The sequence below is a fragment of the Rhipicephalus microplus genome, chromosome 1, assembly GCF_043290135.1.
Source record: "Rhipicephalus microplus isolate Deutch F79 chromosome 1, USDA_Rmic, whole genome shotgun sequence".
In the NCBI taxonomy this organism is placed as follows: domain Eukaryota; kingdom Metazoa; phylum Arthropoda; class Arachnida; order Ixodida; family Ixodidae; genus Rhipicephalus; species Rhipicephalus microplus.
The window spans coordinates 227,400,567-227,425,841 of record NC_134700.1 but is presented as its reverse complement, the minus strand read 5'-3'; the positions used below and the strand labels follow the sequence as shown (position 1 = coordinate 227,425,841).

At 44.7% G+C, this 25,275-nt stretch overlaps 1 protein-coding gene across 1 annotated transcript in view; it reads left to right on the top strand.

The window, feature by feature from the left end:
* Arpc2 (Actin-related protein 2/3 complex, subunit 2) overlaps window positions 1-20,724 on the top strand; it is a 41,135-nt gene extending 20,411 nt beyond the window's left edge. The window contains exons 6-10 of the mRNA XM_037412378.2: window positions 6,654-6,747; window positions 7,633-7,759; window positions 11,305-11,405; window positions 15,313-15,413; window positions 20,178-20,724. Of these exons, the coding sequence (XP_037268275.2) occupies window positions 6,654-6,747; window positions 7,633-7,759; window positions 11,305-11,405; window positions 15,313-15,413; window positions 20,178-20,202 (448 nt within the window). The 3' untranslated portion in view covers window positions 20,203-20,724. The remainder of the gene's footprint in view (window positions 1-6,653; window positions 6,748-7,632; window positions 7,760-11,304; window positions 11,406-15,312; window positions 15,414-20,177) is intronic.
* Window positions 20,725-25,275: the final 4,551 nt, after the last annotated feature.

Below are 25,275 nucleotides of genomic sequence, written 5' to 3'. Positions count from 1 at the left end.
ATTGTTATTTCCAAACACGACAGCTGCTCTGCAGCTGCTCAATCAAGGGATAAATCAGTTCATAAAAAGCAGGTACAGAAAGCATGTACTAGAACGGATCCTGCTGTGCAATGAAGCAGTACGAGAAAATGAACTAAGTCTTCTGACCGCAATTCGCATGTCAGCGCATGTCTGAAGTGACACGCCGCCTAAGGTCATTGCAAATTCATTATGGCATAGTCACTTTGTCCGCTGTGATGGCTTATATGTTTCTCCGGAGGCGACTCCGGAGGACACTCACAAGCCCACTGAAAATATGGAGGATGAAGAGGTGAACGACATGCATTTTGAGTATCTTTTTTTTTGTGGCATCCAGCTTGTAGACTACGCCGCTATAGACAATGCCGCCGTTGCTGGTCCACTGACTGACGATGATATATTATCAGGAGTGCTTCAAGCAAATCAGAATCGCTCTTCCGATGATGACAATCAAGATGAGCCAATGCGCGACTGCACAGCGCAGGAGGCCGAGGCGCCTAAGACCTTGATGGCCTCAAGGAGTTGTGTGTCGGCTCCCGTGACAGCTAGCGAGCACACCACCGCCTGATGATGTTGAAGAAGATCATTGTAGCACCAATTCTGATGAGAAGGCAGACAAAAATAACACAGTTTTTAATTAAATAAAGGTTTGTCTATTCAGAGTACATTTTCCTTTTGTTTTCGTAGTGCATTCGATAATCCTAAATTCGGTGAACCCGGACATCCCGTGAGATTCATGTTAACGAGGTTTTACTGTAAATGCTGAGAGATGGTCATTCTGTGATAAAGGGAAAGTCCATTGTGCTGCATGAACTTTTCGATCGAGCCTCTACTCGCCTTTAACATTGGCTGACCGATTGTATCTCGTACCAACTGCTGGGCTTTGATGCTGATGACCTCACAAGACACCTGAAGGCTCTTTGCATGCTTCTTTTTTACATGTAGCCTCAGTTCTTTCTTGAGACCGCCATTGCCTCCCAGTTTGCTGGGCTGCGTAAGGCACAATGCGCCACTCATTGCGTGATAAGGTTGGTCCACTGCTTCCTCTAACTTGTAATCAGCCGCAATGAGCTTTTTATTCGTGTTAAAACTCGCATTGAGCAGTGCTCTTGTTAGCGTTCTTGGCAAGTCCTACTTCAAGTCCTACTTGACACTTGAAGTCACCGGTGTTGCCCTGCCGACGTGAAATTGTCACAGAGCTAGGCAACAACAAATGCGAACTGTCATGTAGAAATGTTCACAAAATGGCAACAATGAGCAAAGCAACCAACACGGACTTGTACATTCTGAGTATGCTCATCAATTATAAGCCCCGCCTGAAATCTGCAAAGTGAACAACTTAAAAGCCAATGTCAGCGCTACCTTTCTCCCTATTAATTTGTAATAAGTGTATTTCTTTAAATGAAAACTTTTTGGCATGGCTACCTTTTTTGTTGGATTTTGAACCCTTCAGTTTGTTGCTAGGCCTCTCCCGACAGCGCAACACGGCCGCAGCAGTTCCCTGGTGGGCACCTAACGCTGCCCAAATATCGCTAAAAGGCTTATGCACAATATGAACTGCAAAAGTAAACATCCAAGGAGTTTTCTTGCTCAGTTGTTTTTTTCCTGTGAACATGTGAGCCATATATTACGCTGTAGAGCGCAGCAGGAGACTTACAATGCATATAAGAGTTAAATGAAATTGGCTCGCTATGAGCTCGAATTGTACAGTATATAATAATTGTCAAGGTTTAACGTCTCAAAGCCGCAATAGGATTATGAGAAACCTCTCTCTCTTTCTCTCTCTCTCTCTCTGAGAAATGCCGTAGCGGATGGCTCTCGAAATTTCGACCACCTACGGTTCTTTAACTCAAATTGTATTTTAGGCTGGTCCGGGTGTGACATAGGCGGAAGGACATCGCTATTGGCTGATTTTAGCATTTGTGTGCTGCATACTTGCCACGACTGCCACAGGTTGCCACCACGTACCCGTGCCATGCTCTGTAGGGCTACAATCTTACATTCAGAAATGGTGCTAGCATACTTGTGATCACATCAAAATTGAGGTGTTGCATTTAAGTGATGAGAGAGAAGGAAGTACTCAAGGTCATGACACATGCAGCCATAGCTTCGTGCTTGTTTGGTGTCTCTTCCTGTCCAAATGAGTGCCTTAAGTGCACTCATTTGGACAAAAAGAGGGAGGAAGCGCCTGAAGTGTGTTACAAGTTGCTGCAACTCAGCTTGTGGTTCCCAGCTTCAAAAATTTTTGGAGCAATTGATTAGTGAGGCACTAAGTGATAATAATGAGGCCATCTTATGATTACTTGGAAAATTATGACGGGGCCTTTTCATCTAAGTCTTTTAGTTTTTGTGGCATTTCCATCTGTGCTGCAAATGTACATACCGTATTTACTCGATTCTACCGCGCCCTCGATTTCCACCGCGAAAAAAAAAAAACGCAAGACATCGATTGCAACGCGCACCCATTTTTCTCGCTGGCCCGCACGATCACACCACTCGAAAAAACGACTCCTTTCGGGAGCGTCTTCCATATAAATATGAGGTACGGGCGAAGCTTGTGCCGATCTGACGTGTAACAGAGCATTGCCGTCACTGTAGTTTTACCGTGGACCGATGTCAGCACGCGAACTTGCTTCGTTCCCTTCTTCTCGACGGTTGTGGTGCCAGGCATGTCGAAGTAAAGAGGCGTCTGATCGGCATTCCCGATTTGCCCAAGCAGGTAGCCGTTGTTGTGCCGCAAGTTCAAGATGAACCTCTGAAAACTGTGAAGCTTTTCATCGTACTCCTCCGCAAAACTTTTCGCATATGCCCGTTCACCTTCAGAGGGAAAAGCCTTTCCTCTTCATAAAGTTAGTTAGCCAGCACCTGCTCACATTAAACTGGCTCCGCGTTAGACCTTTTTCTAAGGCTAATTGCATAGCCCGCACTTGGAGCAGTTCTGTCGTCACGGGCCGCTGTGCTGCTCGCTGCTCAAGCACATACTCGCCTAGCAGTTCTTCAATTTGCGGAAACCGACCCTGCTGTGGTCCACTGAAGCCTTTGCGTGAAGCTTTGCTGTCGACAATCTTCTGCTTTTGTTTCCGCCGGTCCCGCACGCACGTTTCGGGAACTCCGAACGACCGCGATGCGGCCCGATTTCCGACCGTTTCTGCACACGCGATGACTTTTCTTTTAAAAGCGGCATCGTGGTGCACTCGAGTTTTTGGAGTTGGCCCTTCCACGCTGTTGATGCTAATGCAATACTAGATGACGAACTCCTCAGCACACGTACGAAGTGCCGCACATGGGAACTTTTCTTTTAAAAGCGGCATCGTGGTGCACTCGAGTTTTTGGAGTCGGCCCTTCCACGCTGTTGATGCTAATGCAATACTAGATGACGAACTCCTCAGCACACGTACGAAGTGCCGCACATGGGAAACACATAGGCAGAAATGGCCGACGTGCCATGCCGACGCACGTTGGGGGCGGCCATTTCGGATTTGCCGATGGCAATAGATTGACCGTAATTTTTTTGTTCGTACTCGATTCTAACGCGCATGCGATTTATGAACTCGCTTAACCGGAAGAAAGGTGCGCATTAGATTCCAGTAATTACGGTATGTAATATACCGGTGTAGCCGGCACTGCTTGAAAAACAACAGGTGCAACAATGGAACTTTATTAGCTCAATAGCTTTGATCACAAATATAGGTCATAATTCTCTGGTCATGTATACACAGCAGGTCGATTGCTAATTGTGGACAGCTTTTCAGGAGAAAAAAACTTACCGGTATTTGAATAAATATGGTATCTTCCAGATGACTTGTCAATATGGTTGATTGGGCGAGTTGTTGATACATGATTGTTTGAAATAAGAGCGCACTACGTAGACGCGGACAGGATAGACAGGGACAAGTGGTTGTCCCCGTCTGTCTATCCAGTTCGCGTCTACGTAGTGCGCTCTTATTTCAAACAATCTTACAGATGAACTTTTCTTCATTTTCGTTCGAATAAAACAAGCAGTGTACTATTTCACATGGAAACTTAGCTTATTACAAGCTCTTGCTATCATAATTTCTTAAATGGATTTCATTTTTGTGGGACCCAAATAATTTGCATTGAAAATAAATTTATATTGTTTATATTGAAACATAACAGTGTCAATTCGATGGGCCACCAGAGATGTTTGTCCAAGTTTTGGTGAAGCAAAATCGGAGAACGTTGTGGTACAACTCCAACAAAAGGTCCAGGTCTGGGGCAATCGTGTTGTCGAATGCGTCATCATCAGATGTCGGGCTAGCAGCAGGGCTGCCTGGAGGCAGCTGTGGGGCATCAATGGCCAGGGCAACAGGGTCGCTTGCGTCTAAAGGTGATACCGTGCCCATCGTGATACCTTCTGGAAGCAGTTGTGCACAGCGTCCAAAGTTCAGGACAGGCATGAAAGCGTTGTTTGCAGAAACAGCCACAAGAGAGTGAGGCAGAGCTACTCGTCGTGTCAGAACAACATCCAAGAAAGGGGTAATCAAGTAGTCGCCATCACGTACCGGTGGGACTGCGTTAAATGAGACTTAAGTTGCTGTACCTGGGCCCAAGCAAACAAACTGGACAACACATAAACGTGGTGGCGACGGGATAGTGAGATCAGGTATTGCAGAAAGCTCTAACTGTAACAAACCAGACAAGCAGTCAATCAAGGCAGAGTGTGTCCTCAGAAAGTCGTGGCCGAGGGTAAGGTCATGAGGGCACTCGTTCAGAACAGCAAAAAGAACTGAGGTCTTGTGGTCATTGAAGCTCACACGCGCAGAACACATTCCATGGATGGTAGGTGTACGGCCATTGGCTACGCGAGAAACAGGTGATGAGGCAGGTGTAACGACTTTACGGAGACGTCGAGAAAGGTGAGCGCTCATGACTGATAATTGGGCACCTATCGATGAGCGCTGAAACAGGCACACCCTCTACTTCTACGTCCAAGAGGCTTTGCCGGGTCACCAGAGTTAACAGAGGATTTCCGGGTCGATAGGTCAATGCAGCATCACCTCCAATAGCTGCACTGGTCAGTTTTCCGAGAAGGGACGGCGTGGGAAAGGCGAAGGGGAGTGACGAGACATAGCTGACCAAGAACATCGCTGGGTCTGGGGAGACGGAGAGCGGCCGTAACGTGGCGTCGATGTTCAGCCATTAGGGTTCGGTCGGTCCTCATGGCTGTGCAAAGGGGAAGATCTAGTGTCGTCTGGATGGTATGATAAAGTAGGGGACGATGGCTGACAATGGCGGGAAATGTGACCGACGTCATTGCAGTTGAAACATATCGGCCTCTCATCACGCATGCGCCACTGGTTCGGATTACGATACTTGGAATATGTCTGTTGTGGCCGGTAGTATGAAGCAGGGCTAACTGCTAGACGACTTAGGGCATATACTGGCTGGATGCTTGCATTTTTCAGTTCTTCGCGCACGGCGGCCTAGATTAGTGACACTGTTGGACACGCTTCCTCATGAGAACGAGCCTGGAGAGCGGATGGAGTTGCTGCCTCGATCTCTCGCCGCGCAAGACGCAAGAAGTTTTTGGTACTGGGTGGCGGCTGAATCTGGACGTCTTGACACGACAACGTAGCAGCAGTGTTAGGGAGCCGAACGAGTTGCTGCGCCGGCTCTTTGCTTCTTTGCACCGTCCGCACTCCCTGATAATGTCGTCAATGGTGGAGCAGTCTTTATACACAAGTAAGTGAAAGGCGTCGTCAGCGACACCTTGAGAATGTGGCTGACTTTGTCGGCTTCAGGCATTTGACTATCAACTTGCCGGCACAAGGCTCAGACATTGTATGTACGCCATGTACTGCCCCATTAAGGTTTGTGCCTGGCACGAGAGTTCTTTCTGGGTGGCTCGTTGGTGTGCAATAGGCTTTCCGAAAAGGTCTTTCGTTTTTTGCTTACATACGCCCCAGCTGGTCAGCTCCTCCTCCTGCGTGTCGAACCACACACTGGTCGTACCTCTGAGGTAGTAGCTGCCATTTGCAAGAATGAAGTCCGGTTCTAGCGATTGGTCGTGCTGGCGCGCTCATAGTCGGCCAGCCGCTTCTCCACGTACACGTTACCAGTCTTGCAAAAGGGGCCAGGGTCTCGAGGGTGGGTCACAACAACGTGGCTCGGTGCATTCGGCATAGCGGGGGCTGGATCGGCGGGATTGTCTGTCGACGTGATGGACTGTCCAAGCAAACGCCCGCTGCGAAGTTCCGTCTTGCGTGAAGTGAGTACCCTGCACCTTCCACCAATGATGTTCCAGTCTACGTAACAATATAGTCATGCATAATATTTGGCTTTGGCTTTGATAGCCAGTCATTTATACAGTCGTCTCTCCAATGCATTTTTTGTTCACAGTATGAATTAACAGTTCACTCTTCAGCTTGAATGGCCTCTTCAGCTTGAATGGTTTCATTGACAAAACCAGTGATTAACTCAAAAGGAACCAAAAGCAACTATTCTGTCGCCATATTGATACATTTGTGAGCGACTGCTTAGTGTTACAGCATTCACTTCGAGCATTAGTATCAGGAGAGTGGCTGATAATGCTGGGCAATGCACTTGTTACGTTCTTGTGTACTCGTGCGGCTGAGCATACAGAACCTAATGTTCATGGCCTTGTTCGTTTTTAGGTATGTCGAGGCAAAGCCAGACAGGGTCACTGTAGTCTTCAGCACCATATTCAAGGATGAAGGCGATGTTGTACTTGGAAAAGTGTTCATGCAGGTGAGACCACTGTGCACACTATATTTTTTTACGATAACTTTAGACAGTTTCCAGCATGTGCATTTCTCGTCATGCATTTTGCACTGCATATTTCGCTCCTGGCCTTATGACCTGTGTTAGTTAATATAACTTTTTTTTTTCACAAAATTGATTGTCACAATGCACAAAACTCTGCAAAACTTGTTTGGTGCCATAGCCTGGTTGGCTAATAATGAAGTCAATTGTTTGGCAAACCTGCATAATTTAGCAAGCTGTTGCTACAATCACAAAAGGGAAACAAAACTAGATGAACATAGTAACAGCAGACAAATTGACCACTTCTGTGTTTATACGACTTATCCACTGATAAGTCGCATGATATGTTTGATGGCCACGGAAAAATTTCGCCGTCACGTAATTTGTGTGGTATTCCTAGTGAAACTGTCTCGAGATGTTGGAAATAGTGCTTTCAAACAATGTCTCAATCTTCTAGTGATATCTGGGAAAAGAAGTGTTAGGGTTCGCTAAGTTAACCGTCTGTGTGTGTGCAGGCTTCTTCTGTTGCTGCCTGTTGAACGCACTTCTACATTGTTGCTTGCCTTCTTCACATTGCCACTGTCCATCAATTCGTCCCTTGCCCTTGTAAAAGTGTGCTGCCTTTTCCACAATGTGCTGTATAAATCAATGTTAACTAGTGTAGAACCTTTGTATTAGTGATTTGGTAAGAGGCATTATCTATATTAACATGCTTTGCTTTTGAGGCAGGGCACGGACGATAGCAGTGTTGTCCATTTATTTATGTTGTGATTCATTTTTCTCAGAGTACTGTTGGAGATATTTATGCCTTTGGAGTGCTTGTCTGTGTGCTTTAGTGGCGAGTCCATGATGTCTCTTCTTGTGTGCTAGGAATTCAAAGAAGGCCGCAAGGCAAGCCACACAGCACCGCAAGTGCTCTTCAGCCACCGTGAGCCTCCAAAGGAGTTAGAGAACACGGATGCTCGTGTCGGCAACAGCATTGGCTACATCACATTTGGTGGGTAGCTGGCCCCTTACGGCTTGGCCAGTGGATACAGGCATGCCCTACCACATTACTTGTGCATTGGGCCTCATGACTTGTACGAAATGGCACTCACTGTACACATGTTGCTGGACTTTTGTAAGGATATTATACGCTTATGGGGCTCTTGTACACTCTGTACAGTGCTGAAGCTCCTTTAAGTAGTTAACTGATTTCCTTTCGCAAAGCCAGTAAAAAAAACGATTTGCTTTTAAAAGAGAAGAGCGAGCTGATACCGTAGAATGACATAAGGTTGAGCTAGCTGAGAGTGATTCATCGTAACAAATGCAATGCATGAAAACATGATAGTGATAGATGTGGATTACATGGCACAGATTAAGTTTTTGTGCCTAGCTACTTTTGTGTGGCCGTGAGTTGGCGTTTGTATTGTCTAGGTCTCCTCTGCTGTGTCCCATGTTTGCACGCCTTATCTGGCTTAACTATCACAGCAAACTGTTGGGACAGCAGTTCTGTGAAAGGATTTTTTTCCTCGGCTAATGGCAACTTGTTCATTCTGTCAGCACTGTTGGCCTCGAGGACATACCGTGGTGCCACCCACGTGATGACGTCACTCATAGGATGCCGGGTTGACTTTGTCTGCTAGAACACCGCATTTATTGCGCTTTTGCTGGGGACACTGTGCGTGCTTCCCTTTGTTTTGAAGCTCAGTGCTTAAAGAAGCGGTAAGACCTGATAATACGGGCAAGCAAACTAGGAATCGGTAGCCCCGGTGGCACTCTAGTGTCTTATTTGCATCGTAAAGTCGCGACTAAGAACCAGTGCAGCCATGGGGGACAATGCAAGTGGTGTCACGAAAGCAAAGCTGCCGTATTCCACAACTACGTAACCTATCTGTGACGTCAAAACTATCGCAGCGCTGTCCTCTCTAGTGGAGGCCTTCACGGCCAATACATTATCAGTTATGGCAGTTACAATTGGTGAGCTCACTTTGTTGTGAAATATGTTTTGAGTTACTATGAGTGTGAAAGTTTAAACTTCGCAAGTCTAGCACAGACGTATTGATAACATCAGTTATAACGTCAGCAGGAATAGCCAAGCACCTGCGATTCAGGAGCCTATGTTTTATGTATGCTCGAGTTTTTTGCACAAACTGCTGGTGCCAGATTACGTGACTGCAATTATGTGAAAAAAAAAAAAAAAGGTGACAAGTAAATCAACGTCACCGCCCACCTTCCACCCCCGGTGGCCGAAATCTCTCGGATTCAGAATCTTTAAACTTGGCAGGTATTTGTGTCAGATTATCAATGGCTCTAACTATCCATCGATTACCAATGAGAGTCATGCCAAAGGGATCATACAGGTCAACGCCAATGACCTTACATAGTTTCAGCACACACGGGAGTGGTTGCAGTTGTTTGCTTTGAGCTGATGTAGGGAGCTTTCGATGCTGACAGTAGGAGCATGAAGCAACGTATTTCTCTGCACTAGTGGACAAGCCGGGCCAGTAGTTGCGACTTCTGACGCAACTACTAGTGCAACTGAATGGGCACCTAGACTTGACCGTCAGTGTAAAGTCAACTGGTTGGTGGATGGTGATGAGGTGTAAGGTTTTCTGATGGAAAAGAATGTAGATATAACGAATAAATTACAAAAATATAACATGCATTATTAACATGTATGCATACGCCTGCATTAATAGGTTCTTTGCTGGTCGAATTTGACTGAATTTGAGTGGAGTTCAAATATGGTTACCTTTAGTCCACCTGATAAAAGCCTGCTGTGTACAACTGATGAGGGGTGTGAAAAAGGAGCTTTTACAAATTTGCTCATGCTGTTACCTATGCTTATTTTGCATTTATATTAGTACGTTTGTCAGCACTTTCTTTTAAATGTTCACTGACCACTCCTGTGATTAAGAATTCGCCTCCCCCCACCCCCTTCATAAATAGTGTTCAAGAGGGCGAGTTTAATTTTTAGGAGTGAAGCTCCTTAAGGTGTGCAATTGTCAGTCGTCTGTCGTAACCACCTGTGGCACTCGGATTGCTCACTAGATTATGCTGCGAGGTTCGCTCCCATTGCCAGCTTATTCACGTGGCAGCAACTCGAAAGCGGCGGGCACGAGTTCATTGACAAAGTGTTCGACCGAGACCTGCCCTTCATGCGGGGCGCACCCAACACGATGCAATACTGGCAAAAGCACCGCAAGGAACTTTTTGTCATGATTTGCCAGCTGGGCAAACTGAATGCATTCCTCGCGCTTTCTGCCGCAGCAGTACTCTGGGACAGGCTCCTCGAAACTCTGAAACGGCTGTGAGTAGAATTCACGGTTTACCGATGTACCTCCAGAGTCCACTCATTATCATTCACTCTGTGGATATGCTGTGATGGTTTTTTGTTGTGAAACACTCATTTTGCACATTCGCTGAAGTGACTGTCAAGTGAACACAAGGTGACAAGCAATGACAAAAACACTTAGTGGCCTGAAGTAAAACGGACAGCATACAAAGCAAAGGAAGGAGCATTCGAACATTCAAAATAATTATTTAGGAAGTTGAAATGGCTCCAGCCAAGTTTATAAGGAGCCCGACGTTTTTGGACTGCTTCAAGCCCTTCCTCAGGGGTTGACTGAGTTGGTCATGGAAGCATCTCCAGGTCTTGTTTCACCACAGCTACGGCTTTCTTTCTCATTCCCTAACGTTTTTGAAGACCGTGAATGTATACGCATCGTTCCTAGTGAACAGTTCACATTTGCAGGTGTGTTCTGAATGTGTCGGGACCCAAGCAAGAGCTTTCTCAGATCCCCTTCTGTTTTTAGTAGAGAAGTACTATCAACATCGTGCTTCTCAAAGTGCTCTGCAAAAGTGCTGTGGTTCACTTCCACCTTCCTGATGTCATTCATATGTTGGCATATTCTTTCTGGGAAACACTTCCTCTTGCCTATGTAGCTGGCTGGACATTCAGAACACGGCGCCTTATAGACAAAGTCCTGGTGTTGTTCCTTAGAAGGTTGACCCTCCAGCCGCAGTAACAAGCAAGTGAATGTCAACGCAGGCGTGTGAATCACCTTGATCCCTGCATTTTCGAGTATTCTGAAGAGCTCTGCACTGATAATTCTTGGCTGTTGAACTACTGAAAGTTTGCATAAGCTGTTCGCTACTCCCTTCTACGGTAATTTAGTGGCTTCAGCACTTTGAGCTAGCTTAAAGCGGATGTTAGCAGTCTCAGGTTGAACACTAAGTTAGCTCAAAGCGGATGGTTGCTGTTTCATGCAGTCTAATTTGCTGAAAGCAGTACTTCAGTAGTGCAAAATGGCCTCTGCAGCCATCTGCCCTCATTGCCGCCTATTCCAATGCCAGACCATAAAAAAACGTTATGACGCGCCCAAAAAATAGATGCTGATGCAAACAAATCACCTTGTAGTAATTGCCGAACATCCTATTGCTGTATGGGCCCATTTCGTTTCCCAGGTTTCTCCACATTTTCACTGGTTTATTGCATGGTGCAAAACCTTCAGCACGCTTTACAATTTTATCATTTCTATTCCCCCCTTCTTGTTCCAGTGCTCTTCCCTAGGCACACGAACCGTCAAGCAAGGGACAATACAATAAACTTGATTCACATCTTCCGTGACTACCTGCACTATCACATCAAGTGTTCTAAGGTAAGCCAAGGTCTCAGACTAGGGCACTTTGTACACTTCCCAAGTTGCTTACACCCAGCACTATTTCGAAAAGAAACATGTGAACTTAGCAACTGTTCAGGATCCCTTTGAAAAAGGGTTTGCTATTCTATTTTAAAGAACTGTCAATCAATTTCTCTTGACCCAGCTTTTTATGCGCAGCAACATGATCATCCTTCGTATTAAGAGTACTCAAAGTTGGGCGAGTTGGCACTGATTTATGGCTAAAACTTGTGCCACAAAAAAACATAGACAAGAAGAGACCGACACCCGTGGTGTCTGTCTCTTCTTGTTCATGTTTTTTGTTGTGCAAGTTTTAGCCATGCATTCTTTGTATTGTTTGTGACTGCAGCAGTTCGTCCTAAAAGCGCATGGCTAGTTTTTCCCGTCTGAAAAGTCCCTAACCCCTTTGGGCACAAATTATGATGCACTGTCTACGAATGCGTCAAATTGAGATGGCATGATTTCAAGGCACTCAGTATTAAATTCCAAGAAAGAACATAAATGAATATAGTGGTTTGCATGAGTTTCAGTAATTATTGTTAATTAGCACATACTTAAATATTTAATTTTTCTCCAATTGGTCGACTTTGTCACTTGCACAAAAGTAATGAAATATTAGGTCCAAAATGCATGTGCAGTTTGCTTTTTGGTTGATTTATTTATTTATTTTACACATACAGTACTGCAGTGCTAATTGCACTATGGCAAGAGTAGGTATACAAGGATACACAAAAATATAACTAAAAACAATGAGAATAACACAAGCAGAAATGAAATGAAATAATAAGTTGTGCGATCATTAAAGCAAGAATATTAAAAAAAGGAACAAAGAAATACCATTTGCATACAGGTCAGCATATTTCGCTTACATGTGTTATGAATTTCGGCTAGAAAACTCTTCGATGCGCATGAACGAACAGAACCAGGTAATGAATTCTAGTCTTCAATAGAAAATGGGAAAAACTGAACTTGTACATATTAGTTTGAGCGTATTAAGGCCTCAAATTTAGGTTGTGATAGCTTCTTGTCGTTGACTGTGGGGTGAAGTTTATGTATTTCTTGTTATTTGACAGTTTACCTGTGGAAGAAACGACGCTTAGCAAGAATTTTAATGACTGTTCGGTGACACTTATCGCGGTCGTAACGATGACATATGAATCTTACCGCCTTTTTCTGGACTGCTTACAGTTATAGAATCTCGCTCTGCTTATACGGGTTCCAGACAGCGGACGTGTAGTCAAGTACAGGATGAATTAGCGATTTATATTAGAGGAGTTTTGTGTCTTTTGGGGATTTAGACAGAGTGTGACGTTGATAGCCTAGTTTTTTTCAATGCTTTGTTACATATATAGGTAGTCAATGTGCTTGGACCATGACATATTGTGTGTAAAAATAACACCAAGATACTTGTATTCGAAAACCATACTTACAGGACAGTTATCAAAAAAGTAATCAAAAGCAGAGGGTGATTTATTACAAAAATACATAAGCATAGTTTTTTAAAACTTGTGTTCATCTGCCAGCTTTTGCACCGCAAAACCCAGCAAACGACTCTTGCAAGCGGTACTGGTCGGTGTGTTTTGATCACTTCATACAAAGCGCAATCGTTGGCATACAAACGAACTGGAGAGGATGTGTGGGCAGGCAAGTCATTTGTGTAAAGTAAAAAAAAGTAAAGGCCCAAGAACGGACCTTGTGGCACTCCAGATGTTACATTAATAACAGCAGGGTTAGTTGACCTGTAAGAAACAAACTGAGATCGAGATGAGAAAAAGCTAGATATGCAGTTGACGAATTGAGGATTGTTTAGTATCACAGTTGTATTCATTTCGAGCGGAGGCAAAAAAGAAAAAATACTGTTGACATTGGTTTTGGAATTGAACGTTCATCGAACATGGTGGTGTTTTCAGCAAAGCGATTCTCTGCAGCAGAACAAAGTTCGATGACTGCATGTTGTCTGCTCAGAAAGCCTGCACTAATGTGCACACTGCGTTTCGAGCCATTTTAAGAAACATGCAATGCGTGATGCACCTTCAAAGTTTGTGTATTGCACGTGGCCGCTGAAGGGGCTAAACTGTGCGTAGACGTCCTCTAGCAACGCTGTGAAATGATAGCAATGTCGATAGCCCTCCTTGCATTACGCTCAAAATCCTGCTTTCATAGGAGTTAGTGAAACTGTGGTTAACCGCCTCCATATTGACATTTCCAACTGCAGGTCGTATATGCAGCTGTAGTGCACTTGTGATGCCTGCGCAAACGTGTTATTGCCCGCAATTATGTGAGAGCTTGTTGGCGATTGTGAACATGCCACCATCAGAGACAGGCCTTGGGAGCAATAGCTGCAGTTAGCGAGGTGCTGTAAATTGGCATTCGTACTAGTGCCATCACCCCACAGCAGAAACTTGGGACCGTGTGCCACGCGATAAACTCTTCTAGGGCATAGAAAGCTGGATCAATAGCTTCACGTTGTCTTCGTGCTGTCTCATTTGCTCTATCCGCTATTCCTACAGGCCTGCATAAGTTTTTTTCCGAATTTTCATCATCACGCGATGTCTTTTTATCACCTCGTGAGCAAAGCGCGCGTGGCCTCTGACTACTTTCGGCAATAAGTCGTTGTCGCTGGAGAATCTCGGTGGCTGCGAGGCGCTCTTCGTACTTCTCAGACTCGTCGGCAGGTGCTGTGAGGCCCTCAACTAGCAACGTTCCTGCTGCCACTCAATCAGCAGACCATACGTCAAGTGAAGGCCGTGCCTCTGTTCTGCACAGTGCAAACGAAGGCATATCTGCACGTTTTAAATTAGAAGACATTATAATGAAAAGTGTACTGCATTTCAGCACTAATATAGAGACAATTAATAGTATTCATCAATAAAATATCATGTGATCATCTACAAGTTCACATTTGCTTTTTTTGCCACCAGAGGCGCCAACATAATTTGATTGAATAAATAAGTTTATAGATCCACATTTGTTTAGACAACACAATAGCCAATCCTTCTATCAGATGGGTTATCTCAATTCCTGATATTAGCGGTTGTCGGTCTCTTCAGAAGGAACATTTGTCTCAAATGTTATCGATAATCAACCCTCACTTGTCACATGTCTTCTCTAGGTTTCAATTAAAATTGTCTTAGCTACAGATAGTGTGACACATAACGTATGATTATTCAATGCTTTGAAGTGTTCATGTAAGCTTAACGATCCACAAAAAAAAAATTGCTAAATTCCTACATCGTGCACCGGCGACTTCTGGTGGGCATGCTCATACCTATTGTTGTGTTGCTATTCTTGGCGTCTCAAGCATTCTTAGTAACCCTTACATAGACAAGCGAGCTTGTCCACACCTTTTTTACCACTTCCACCTAAGACAAGCGGCACTCATTCACACTGTAACAAGTGTCTGGCCATGCGGCAGTCAAGCTACCCTAATCCATTTTGTTGAGTTCTTTCCAGCTTCAGCAAATGGTGGAAAAAGAAATTCCCAACCTCAGATATTGCATAAAGTGTGACATGCCGTAGACGCAGCTAATTCATTTCTGGGGATTTTCTTAAGTGATATTTCAATTGTGTATAGTGCAAGCAGGTGGAAGCAGAGGTAGGAATGAGATGGGACATGTTGCTGTCTGGCATAATGGGAAACATTAACCCCATTTTTGTTAGATCTCAGTTTACATCAGGTTGTTTTTGAAAATGCCTTTGTTAACAATTTATTTCATACACTGTTTAAAAAGCATCGTGCTCATTCCAGCATTGTGCTCAGTTCAAATAAATGACGTTTTAAGCCCCCCTCACCTCTCTACTTGGCTATTCGTTTTTGGAAGTGTAGGATCAGTAGCTTCGCGTTGTCTTCATGCTGTCTCATTTGCTCTATCCGCTATTCCTACAGGCCTACATACACTCCCGGATGCGTGCCAAGACGTCTGACTTTCTCAAGGTGCTCAATCGTGCAAGACCTGATCCAAAATCTGTAGAGAAGAAGACAATCACGTGAGCATGGCACACCTTTTTTTTTAGGGGGGGGGGGGGGGGAACACATTTTGTGCTGTGATACATACATATGGGAAACATGTCTATGAATTCCTCTACTTTCTTCTTGCTTCTGTAGAAAATTTTGCACATTTGCCTTTGTTGCTTGAGTTTTTTTCTACTTTCTCAATTATACTACTTCATTTTTATACATACTGCTATAGATGCAAACAGGTTGACCTGTGGTGGCTGCTAACATAGTTTCCCATGACAAGAAATGTGAGAGTATAGTAATCTACCTAATACAGTCATGTTGACTACCTTTCAAATAGTAATTAAGCAGACAACAGCTTTATTAATCATGTAAAAGATTGTTCACGAACTTGCTCATTCTGAGACTGTTTGTCAGAAGCCTAAATGGGGTGTTTTTGTAATGATCGGTAGTTTGTTCACATACCCAGCATTCTTCGTGGAGTCGAAATGATCGTGGCTTTTAAGCAAAATTTGACTTCCCAGAATGATTTACAGGACGATAGTTATAGCGCGAGAACAAAACGGCGACACAGAGACAAGAAGGACACGAGCTCTAACTTCCAACTGAGTTTATGCGCAGATCACGAAAATATATAGACGGAGACAGTAACCATGTGATAAAAACCATATGGCACAAAGAGCAGAACATGAGTAAGAGAAAAACAACGACAAAAAACACAAAAACAAAGGCACAGAAAAACGGCAAAGAAAAATCTATAAGAAAAGAAACAGAAAGGTAAAGATAATATAACTACCTGCGCGCACCGAAACCTTCGAAGAACCTGAGTTCCTTCTCGGACAGAGCCACGGGGGGCTTGCTAATGCAAGGCACCTGTTCGCGTGCCATCTGCGTGGCCTCGACGATGACTCGTGTGCGCTCATCTCTGTGCTTGTACAGCGTCGATGTGTCCTTGAAGAGGGGAACACAATTGCACTCAGTGCAGTGCTGAGCAAGAAAACCATCTTTCCCGTTTCTAACATTATTAGCGTGTTCTCTCGGCCACCTTCCGGTGTTCAGACACTTTCCGGTCGTTCCGACATAACAAGCACTGCATGAAAAGGGGGTCCTATAGACAACTTCCCGGGAGCAGGCCGCATACCTGTTTCTATGTTGAACTCTGCATTCCGTTGATGACTGCGTTTTCAGGGGGTTTGTTAAAAGACTGTTTAAAGCCTCTTGTGTTGACACATGAAATGCCCGAGAATGACAAGTTATGCTTTTTGGATTTAAAACTGGTTTTTAGCTCACAGCACATCTGTTGGTGTTATGAACCACGTGCGCAGAAACATCTACTTCCCTTTTCGTCCGCTCACAGCAAGTTAGTTAAGCGAGGCATAGCACGAACCTGTCTTGAGAATGCCTTAAATAGGTCGTGCGCCCACAATATCTTTGCGAGCTTCAAAGCTCAAGTTTCCCGGCTTAAAGCTTCGGGTTTCCCCGAGGCGTTTATCGCTTCCGTTGCTGAGACGATCCTGAGGACTAATAAGGCAGAGCACAGGCAGCGACAGAATCCGAGCAACACGAATACAGAACGTGAAAGGATAGCCGTGATTCCATACAAACACCAGATATCACACAGGCTCAAGAAAATCGGAAAACGTGTTGGAGTTCGTGTCCTGTTCTCGGCACCGTTCAAATTAATAAGCCTCACCAAATCTACAAACCCCCTGAAAACGCAGTCATCAACGGAATGCAGAGTTCAACATAGAAACAGGTATGCGGCCTGCTCCCGGGAAGTTGTCTATAGGACCCCCCTTTCATGCGGTGCTTGTTATGTCGGAACGACCGGAAGGTGTCTGAACGATCGGCTGAGAGAACACGCTAACAATGTTAGAAACGAGAAAGATGGTTTTCTTGCTCAGCACTGCACTGAGTGCAATTGTGTTGCCCTCTTCAAGGACACAGCGACGCTGTACAAGCACAGAGATGAGCGCACCCGAGTCATTGTCGAGGCCGCGCAGATGGCACGCGAACAGGTGCCTTGTATTAGCAAGCCCTCCATGGCTCTGTTCGAGAAGAAACTCAGGTTCCTCGAAGGTTTCGGTGCGCGCAGGTAGAGTTATCTTTACCTTTCTGTTTCGTTTTCTTATAGATTTTTCTTCGCCGTATGCGGAAGCATCTTATACTCGCGCCTTGTAGTGCGCCGTCCGCACCGCTTTTCGAACATTCGACAGCTGACGCGCGCGCATGCGCCGTCGCGCCGTCGCCCACCATCTGTGCCGCGCGCGCTTCTCCTTCGAGAACATTCGACAGCTGACAGCGCATGCGCCGTCGCGCCGTCGCCATCTGTGCCGCGCGCGCGCTTCTCCTTCGAGAACATTCAACAGCTGACAGTGCATGCGCCATCGCACTGTATATATACTCAAGGTCGGCGTTCGCTCGCTCAGTTGCCGCTCGTTGGTTGGTTTGTACGGCGCGTCGACGTCCAAGGTCGCGGTGAAATGAATTCCAACGAATCCACAAACACAATGATCGACGTCCCTTCGACCAGCGCCGTCCTTTCGCATACGTGTGTACGTGTTCACTCATTTAACACCCCCTCCTACAACCACGTTAACCAATTTAGCCATCGACCCAAGTAAGTCGCAATTTAACACCCCATTTCACAACCACGTTAACCAATTTAGCCATCGACCCAAGTAAGTCGCACTTTAACACCCCGTTAACCAATTATATGCTCCGCATCCTCCTCAGTGTTCCCCCGAGGGAAGCTGCGGGCAATTTTTTTCTGTGCTTTTGTTTTTGTGTTTTTTGTCTTTGTTTTTCTCTTACTCATGTTCTGCTCTTTGTGCCATATGGTTCTTATCACATGGTTACTGTCTCCGTCTATATATTTTCGTGCTCTGCGCAATAAACTCAGTTGTAAGTTAGCGCTCATGTCTTTCGTGTCTTTCTTGTCTCTGTGTCGTCGTTTTGTTCTCGCGCTATAACTATCGTCATGTTATACCAACTAGCCCAAGCTGCCACACTTCTATGATTTACAGCTCTACTACATAATTTGCCAAATTTTTCTGTTGCAACGATGGCTACCAAGATGAAATTTATTGCTTTATCGCCCCAGTTTTCATTGGTTTGGACCCACAAAAAGGTTATTTAGAAAATATTTGTTTAATTGGAGGCTGAGTTAAATAGAGTGTCATTTAATTCATTGCTCAATTTCGATTTTATTTTTTCAATTCACACATTAATGCTGCTAATTATGCCATTTGCATCTAATATAGCTTATATTTTGTTCATCTCTTGCGAGTATTGCTTAATGATTTGTGGTGATTAATGTTACACTCTAGTTCAGCTCATCATTGACAATTTTTTGGCTGACATCTGCATGTGTAGCAGTCAGTGTTAGGGCTTTGTTTCTACGTGTATCTTGATTGTAAAGCTGAGCACTACTTTAGATTCTCGCTCACTAATAAACTATTATGACCGAATCAGTGAAAAGGCAGCACAGTCATCAAGTAAGCCTGATATGCTGGTTAGTTAGTATGCCATAATGACGTATACGTATTGATATGTTTTAAAAGGGGCCGCCCATAGTTAGCCATCACATTTTGCACTCAATAGTGGAAAAACTGTGCAAACCTGTTACTTGTACAAGCAACTAGAGCAGCTTTTGACGTGTTATCAGTCAGAATGATTGGCTGTTGACTCAGAAAAAACTGCCTGGCCTGCACGGAAGGTGCAGCACAGTCAAAGCGAAAGCTAGAAGAGTGGCCTTTCAAAGCCTTTTCTAAATACTCATTGGGTAATTGCTGCAAGCACACTTGCTTGATACCCACCAGGTATTAATAATAAAAGATTTAGGGTAGTAGGCTGCCATTCGCTGTGCTATTTTTTGTCATTTTTCTGAGAAGCGTGGTATACACTAAACTATTGCGAGGAATTTTGTGTCAATCGTTCATGCAGCGGCTGACAACGATGAGGTATCATGTCTGAAGTGGGTATGTGCCACAATTAATAGCTTAACAAGAACGAGTTTTTGTAATAGTTTAGAGCATTGGATGACCCACTCGTTACGCTATTCGCATTGTGCGACGACTTGTTGTTCTCTTTCTATTTTAAAACGACTTATAATTTGTATTAACGCCATTGCTTTCCCGACATCAAGCCTGTCTAAAGAAAATTAGCCAACAAGTCCCAAGCACCGGCGTGACTCAGTGGTAGGATACTGGGCTGGCACCCAGCGGACCCGGGTTTGAGCCTGACTGTGTCGTTGGTACTAGTTTTTTTTTTTTTTTTTTCTAATTTCGTGCGATGTGGTTACAGAGACCGGCGGTGGCGGCAGTGGCGACAGACAACTGTGCATTATTCGAGTTGTTATCTCATAACAGCTTTCGCTGTAATATGTGCACTGCTTCCTCCGTTGTACAAATCTTATCAGGGGCATTGTGCTGTTTCGCACAGCACCAGCTGATAACCATGGCTGCTCCTATCTCTGCAGGGTTGTTGGCACACATAACAGCATGTCTCACAAATATTTCACCAGTAGTTATTGCAGAAGTGTGAACATTAACGTTACTTGGTAACATTGTAAATTATGTCTCTGTACACACTTGGAAGAGCAATGGCTTTCAGCACTGTAGAACGCTAGTTGGGCATTCTTTCAAATTATCATATATCATGTTTGCTGTCACGCTATCAGTGAACTGGACAGTGCAGCTTTATTAGTCGACACATTTCTGATGTTATGACTACATCTCTGCTTGCAAGTGCAGCGTTGTATTGACTAGAATAACTGGTGTCTTTTATTGCAGGGGACGGACGTTCACACGCAACTAGCAATGACAAGCTGTTATCCACGCAAAAGGCCTCCAAAAGAAGGAGGCCCCATTTGTTTAACCTTGGCACACAAGACGCAATTGACCCAATGGGTTTTTAATTTATGCGCCAGAGACGCTTACCAGCCTTGTTGTGTTTGACAGATGCAGATTTATAGTTACATCTTCCCCCTTTTTTTGTATTATTTTCTCGAGATTTTTTTGTTTGTTTTCCCTTCCCAGTTACACATTCATTTGTCACACTTGTGGGAATAAATTTTGTGATGTTGTAAAAAAAAAAAGAAATAGGGAGCACGGTTACACACAAGTGATTGACACTAAACATATGCATTATGGTATTACTTGGCTGCTTTCCAAATAAGGCTAGGTGCGCCTCCGTTCTTGATTTTTTTTATATTGAGCACTGATTTCTAGGCTTATAGAAATCTTTTTTTGAATCATTGATTGCAGCTGTTTGCGGGGACAAACACTGTGTGCTGTAAATATTGAGGTGATGATGATGATTAAACTAAGTTCTTTATAATTTTGTCTTCGCTATTACTGCTCCGATTTGCGTTTAATTTAAAAACGTGAGTGCAGAACAATCTGCATTGTTTCTTGTTTTTGCACATGTTCAGGGGCATTTTCTTTTTTATTTGTAGTTAATGTGTGGCTGAAATATCGTGCCAGTTTCACGTGACAGCTATATTGCTCCAAAAGCAGTGCGGCTGCTAGTGGCGTAGCCAGAGCTTGGCACATCGAGCTTGTGCCCCCTGCCTCTAAAAAAATATTTTTTCGCTGTGGCATACAGAGCTCTAAATGACACTCGACCACATCATCTGCCTGCCCTTCCCCCAATTCAGATAAAAGGGCTGTATCCACCCCACTTCCCAAAAAAGAACACCAGGCCTGTGCAGAAGGCACAGCACAGTCGCAGCGAAAACTAAAAGAGCGACCTTTCAGAGCCTTTTCTAAACTCTCATTGGGTAATTGCTTGATACCCACTACGGCATTAATAAAAATTTTAGGGTAGTAGGTCTGCATTCGCTATGTTATTTTTGTCATTTTTTTTAGAAGTGTGGTATTCCCTAAACTATTGCGAGGAATTTTGTGCCAATTGTTCATACAGTGGCTGATGACGGTGAGGAATTATGCTTAAAGTGGGTATGTGCCACAGTTAATAGCTGAACAAAAACAAGTTTTTGTTATGGGTTGGAGCATTGGACAACCCACTCATTAGGCTATTCGCATTGTGCAACGACTGGTTGTTCGTTCGCTGTTTTAAAATGCCATTTATGTCGCATTAACGCGATCGCTTTCCCAACATCAAGCCTGCCCAAGGGAAGTTTGCCAACAAGTCCCAAGCACCGGCGTGGCTCAGTGGTAGTATACTGGGCCGGCACCCAGTGGACCCAGGTTCAAGCCCCACTGTGTCATTGGTACTAGGCTTTTTCTTTCTCATTTCGCACAATTGGTTAGGAACACAACACCCGAGTTGTGATCTCATAACAGCTTTCGCTGTAAAATAAATCCTGTCTACGCCCCTGTTGGCTGCTGTGGCCCTGGGCACAAAATCTTCCTTTTGGGGGGCATTGTACCACTGAGACACTGATATTTCAGGGGTAAAAAAAATTCGCTTGGTCCAGAGTCCTTACAAGCAACCACACAACAGTGAAGTCACGGTGGGAATCTGAAAATTTTGGTGCCACAGTAGCACGCATAGCGGAAAAGCAGTGCGCGTGAAGTTAAGCCATGATGCACGCGTGACAGTGTCCCTCAACTTCTGCAACTCCTGTCCCACAATTGTGTATATGTGAACTGTAGTAAGGTTTTTGACCAGGCTAGTTGGTGAACACCCATTATAGCTTACAGCGTACTCTGACACATGGACTTCTGTGTATTAGAGTGCAATGGAGGAAGGAAAAGGAAGCAACAAAAAGGGAGAAGGCAGGGAGGTTAACCAGAAAGACATCCGGTTGGCTACCCTACACTGGGGGATAAAGGAAGGGGACAAGAAAGACGAGAAAGAGGGAAGAGAGGAAAAAAAGGGGGGTGGGGGAGAGACTGACAGTAATTTCACTGCAGCGTGTAGAACTCTACCGCATGTCAGAGGCGTTCACACAAGCCTGTCTTTCTCAGGAAACGCAGCAGGGCTTTCACTGCCTTGTGGGCTGTCGAGGCATGTGTACGTTGCTGTAATAGCACCTGCACAGAAAGAGGCCGATCATCCAGTCGCCGCATTGCGTTGGCAAGTACTTGTCTCTCTGAGGCAAATCGAGGACAATGACACAGCAGGTGTTCGATATTTTCGTCGGTGCCGCAAACATCGCATGCCGCACTGTCAGTAATTCTGATTAACGTGGTATAAGCCTTCGTGAAAGCAACTCCCAGCCAAAGGCGATAGAGAAGCGAAGCTTCACGTCGATGTAGGCCGGGTGGAGGCAGGAGTTGTAGTGAAGGGTCGAGCTCGTGCAGTCGTGTACGTCGTATGCTTGGTGTGTTCCACTCAGTCAGTGTGAGACTGCGGGCCAGTTGACGAATCTGCCTCGCCGCATCCGCTCTTGAAAGCGGTATCGGAACGCTGTTCGCTTCTTTATGTGACGTGCGAGCAGCATGATCTGCAGAATCATTGCCGCCTATACCACTATGCCCAGGCAACCACTGAAAGACGATGTCATGGCCTTTTTGTATTAACAGGTGGTGAAGTTTCACGGTTTGGTAGGTCAACTGGTCGTGGCATCCGCGTCGGAGAACTGATATCAGGCACTGTAACGCTGGTTTTGAGTCAGTCATTAGAGTGCAATGAAAGCTATAATGCTTGTAATGTGAAACAGGCATGATGCCACCATTGTCCCGAAAAGCAGCTGATATATGGAGGTTAGGTTTGTTTAAACCCTAACTTCTGTGTGTGCAATGCGGGTCAGGAGGCATGAAAAAAAATACGGGAAAGGTAGTACCTTATTTGTAAGAATTTCATTTACGATTTGTTGACACCAGGCTCCAGAACGTTTTTTGGACCGTTGGTGCCGGAGATGTAGCTGCACTGCACTTCGTTCCTGAGCAGATCTATAGTTGCCAGGTTTGGGCATCAGTGGTGTGGTGGTTACCACAACAAGACTGTATGATGTAAACAAAGGCAGTTTCGTCACCAAACATAGTGCACATCACTTGTTAGCCTCATTGAAACATAAATAGTGGGAATGCCCTACATGAAAATGCAATGGTGTGTGCTAGTTAAATTTAACAAATAATTAAACCTTGCTGGGGACTGAGACACTGGATATTGATGCATGGCCAAGTTATACAACAGTTGCTGACCAGATTTTGTTTTTTATGTATTGCAGATAATTTCGATCATGTGCAGCTTGTAAATACTTAGGACACCAGACACTGCGACAAACAAGCACACAAAAATAAAAACTGAAGAAAGAAGTTTGTGGGTGATTATTAAAGCTCTGACCAGAAAGTTTGGAAAATTGGAAGTGTATGGAAGAGAAACAAGACTGACACACTTTGCTCATGCCACTGATGCAGTAATTAATGGATGATTCGGGTTGTTGTTTAGGGGTGCTCTGGCAGTATTTAAAAGAGGTGGAGTCAACAGGCTCGACTCTCTATGTTGAGAAATTGCAGGTAAGCAACTGAGTGAGGTTTATCTTTCCCGATTACGTACTGGCCTGCTTATTTTGGTAGTGTAGCCTAGTTGCTCTTCTAAGTCAATATGTTACGGCCTATGAAGCGCACTAAAACAATCTCCTGAGTGTACTATTATAGGCAGGTCACCGCTGTAGTGTGTCCATCTTTCTGTTGTCTATGTCTCCCTTTTTTTGCGCTGCATGTTCCAGGTATATTGGAACATCAGATTTTCTTTGTTGTTGAGTTCAAATGTGCACATGATGAGGCCACTCGAGAAACATGAATTCCGACTTACCACATCATTTGTGCATACCTGGTGACGAAAAGTGGTGACTATCAAATGCAAGTAGAGGTAAGTCAGTCGGTAATTCTTGCTAGTGCTGAAATACATGCATATGTAGCAGCCCCAGGTCAGCTCTGTAGAAACTTTGATTCGTGGCGCGTTCACACTTGGCATCAAGTGAGTGAAAGCGGCAAAACTCGCCAGAATTCTGCGGCCGGAAAACTACGCAGCGAGCCTCATCCGACAAAAAAAAAATCGATCCGGGACCAGCCTTTCCTGCCACGCGAAAGCGCCGCACCTTCACGCTGCACAGAAAGCTATGCTTTGGCTTTGCTAGCATACAAATCGCGTATTGCAAACATCCCGCAACAAGCATAGATTTACCATGTTACTCTATGCCCCAAGTTCGAAACCGCGGTCTCGCTAAACCATAGAGTTTCCATGCGCAAACTTGTGCCTTTCTCAGCTAAATTCGCAGCCTCTACAAGGACGTGTACCGCGAAAATTCTCATTTGGGTGAAGATAGCCGAAAAGACGGTAATTAGTGAAAGGTGTAGCAGCAGTGCGTCGGCTTGCCGCACGCATATTTCGTCCTTGCACAGCCGGGCGAATTTGCCGCCGCCGCTACCGGTGTGTCCACTTGTGTGGCTTCTGTGGGGTGCCTCCTGGAACAACGGCCTGAAAAGGTAAAAACTTTTCCGTGTCCTGCATGTGTTACTTCAATTTTTTACGAAATAAAATGCTAATTAGGCGGGCAAAGTGACGGGGGTACACCAATCAATTTTTACGGCCTGTGTTCTTCAGTGCATACATTGAAAAGCAAAGTGTCTTAAAGGAACACTAATGAGCAAAACGATTTTTTGCGTATTAGTAAAATACAATTTTACAATCCAGAAAACACCACTTTTACCGCGACAATACGCTTGGCAAGCGAGGAAATGAGCGAAACGCGGGGGCTGTTTTCTTTCTCTATGGTGCGAATAGAAAGTGCGGGGGCCACAGTGACATTCCCGATTCCTTCACCTCATTCCTCCATGACCTGCCTTCACTGAACATCGTGACGTAATAAATTTTGGAGGCGTCTAGTGAAGCGTACAAAACTTCTACTCGACGAAAATGAAGTATATTGTCTTCTGTGGGTGCACCGGACCTAGCATACAAAGTCTTGAAAAATTT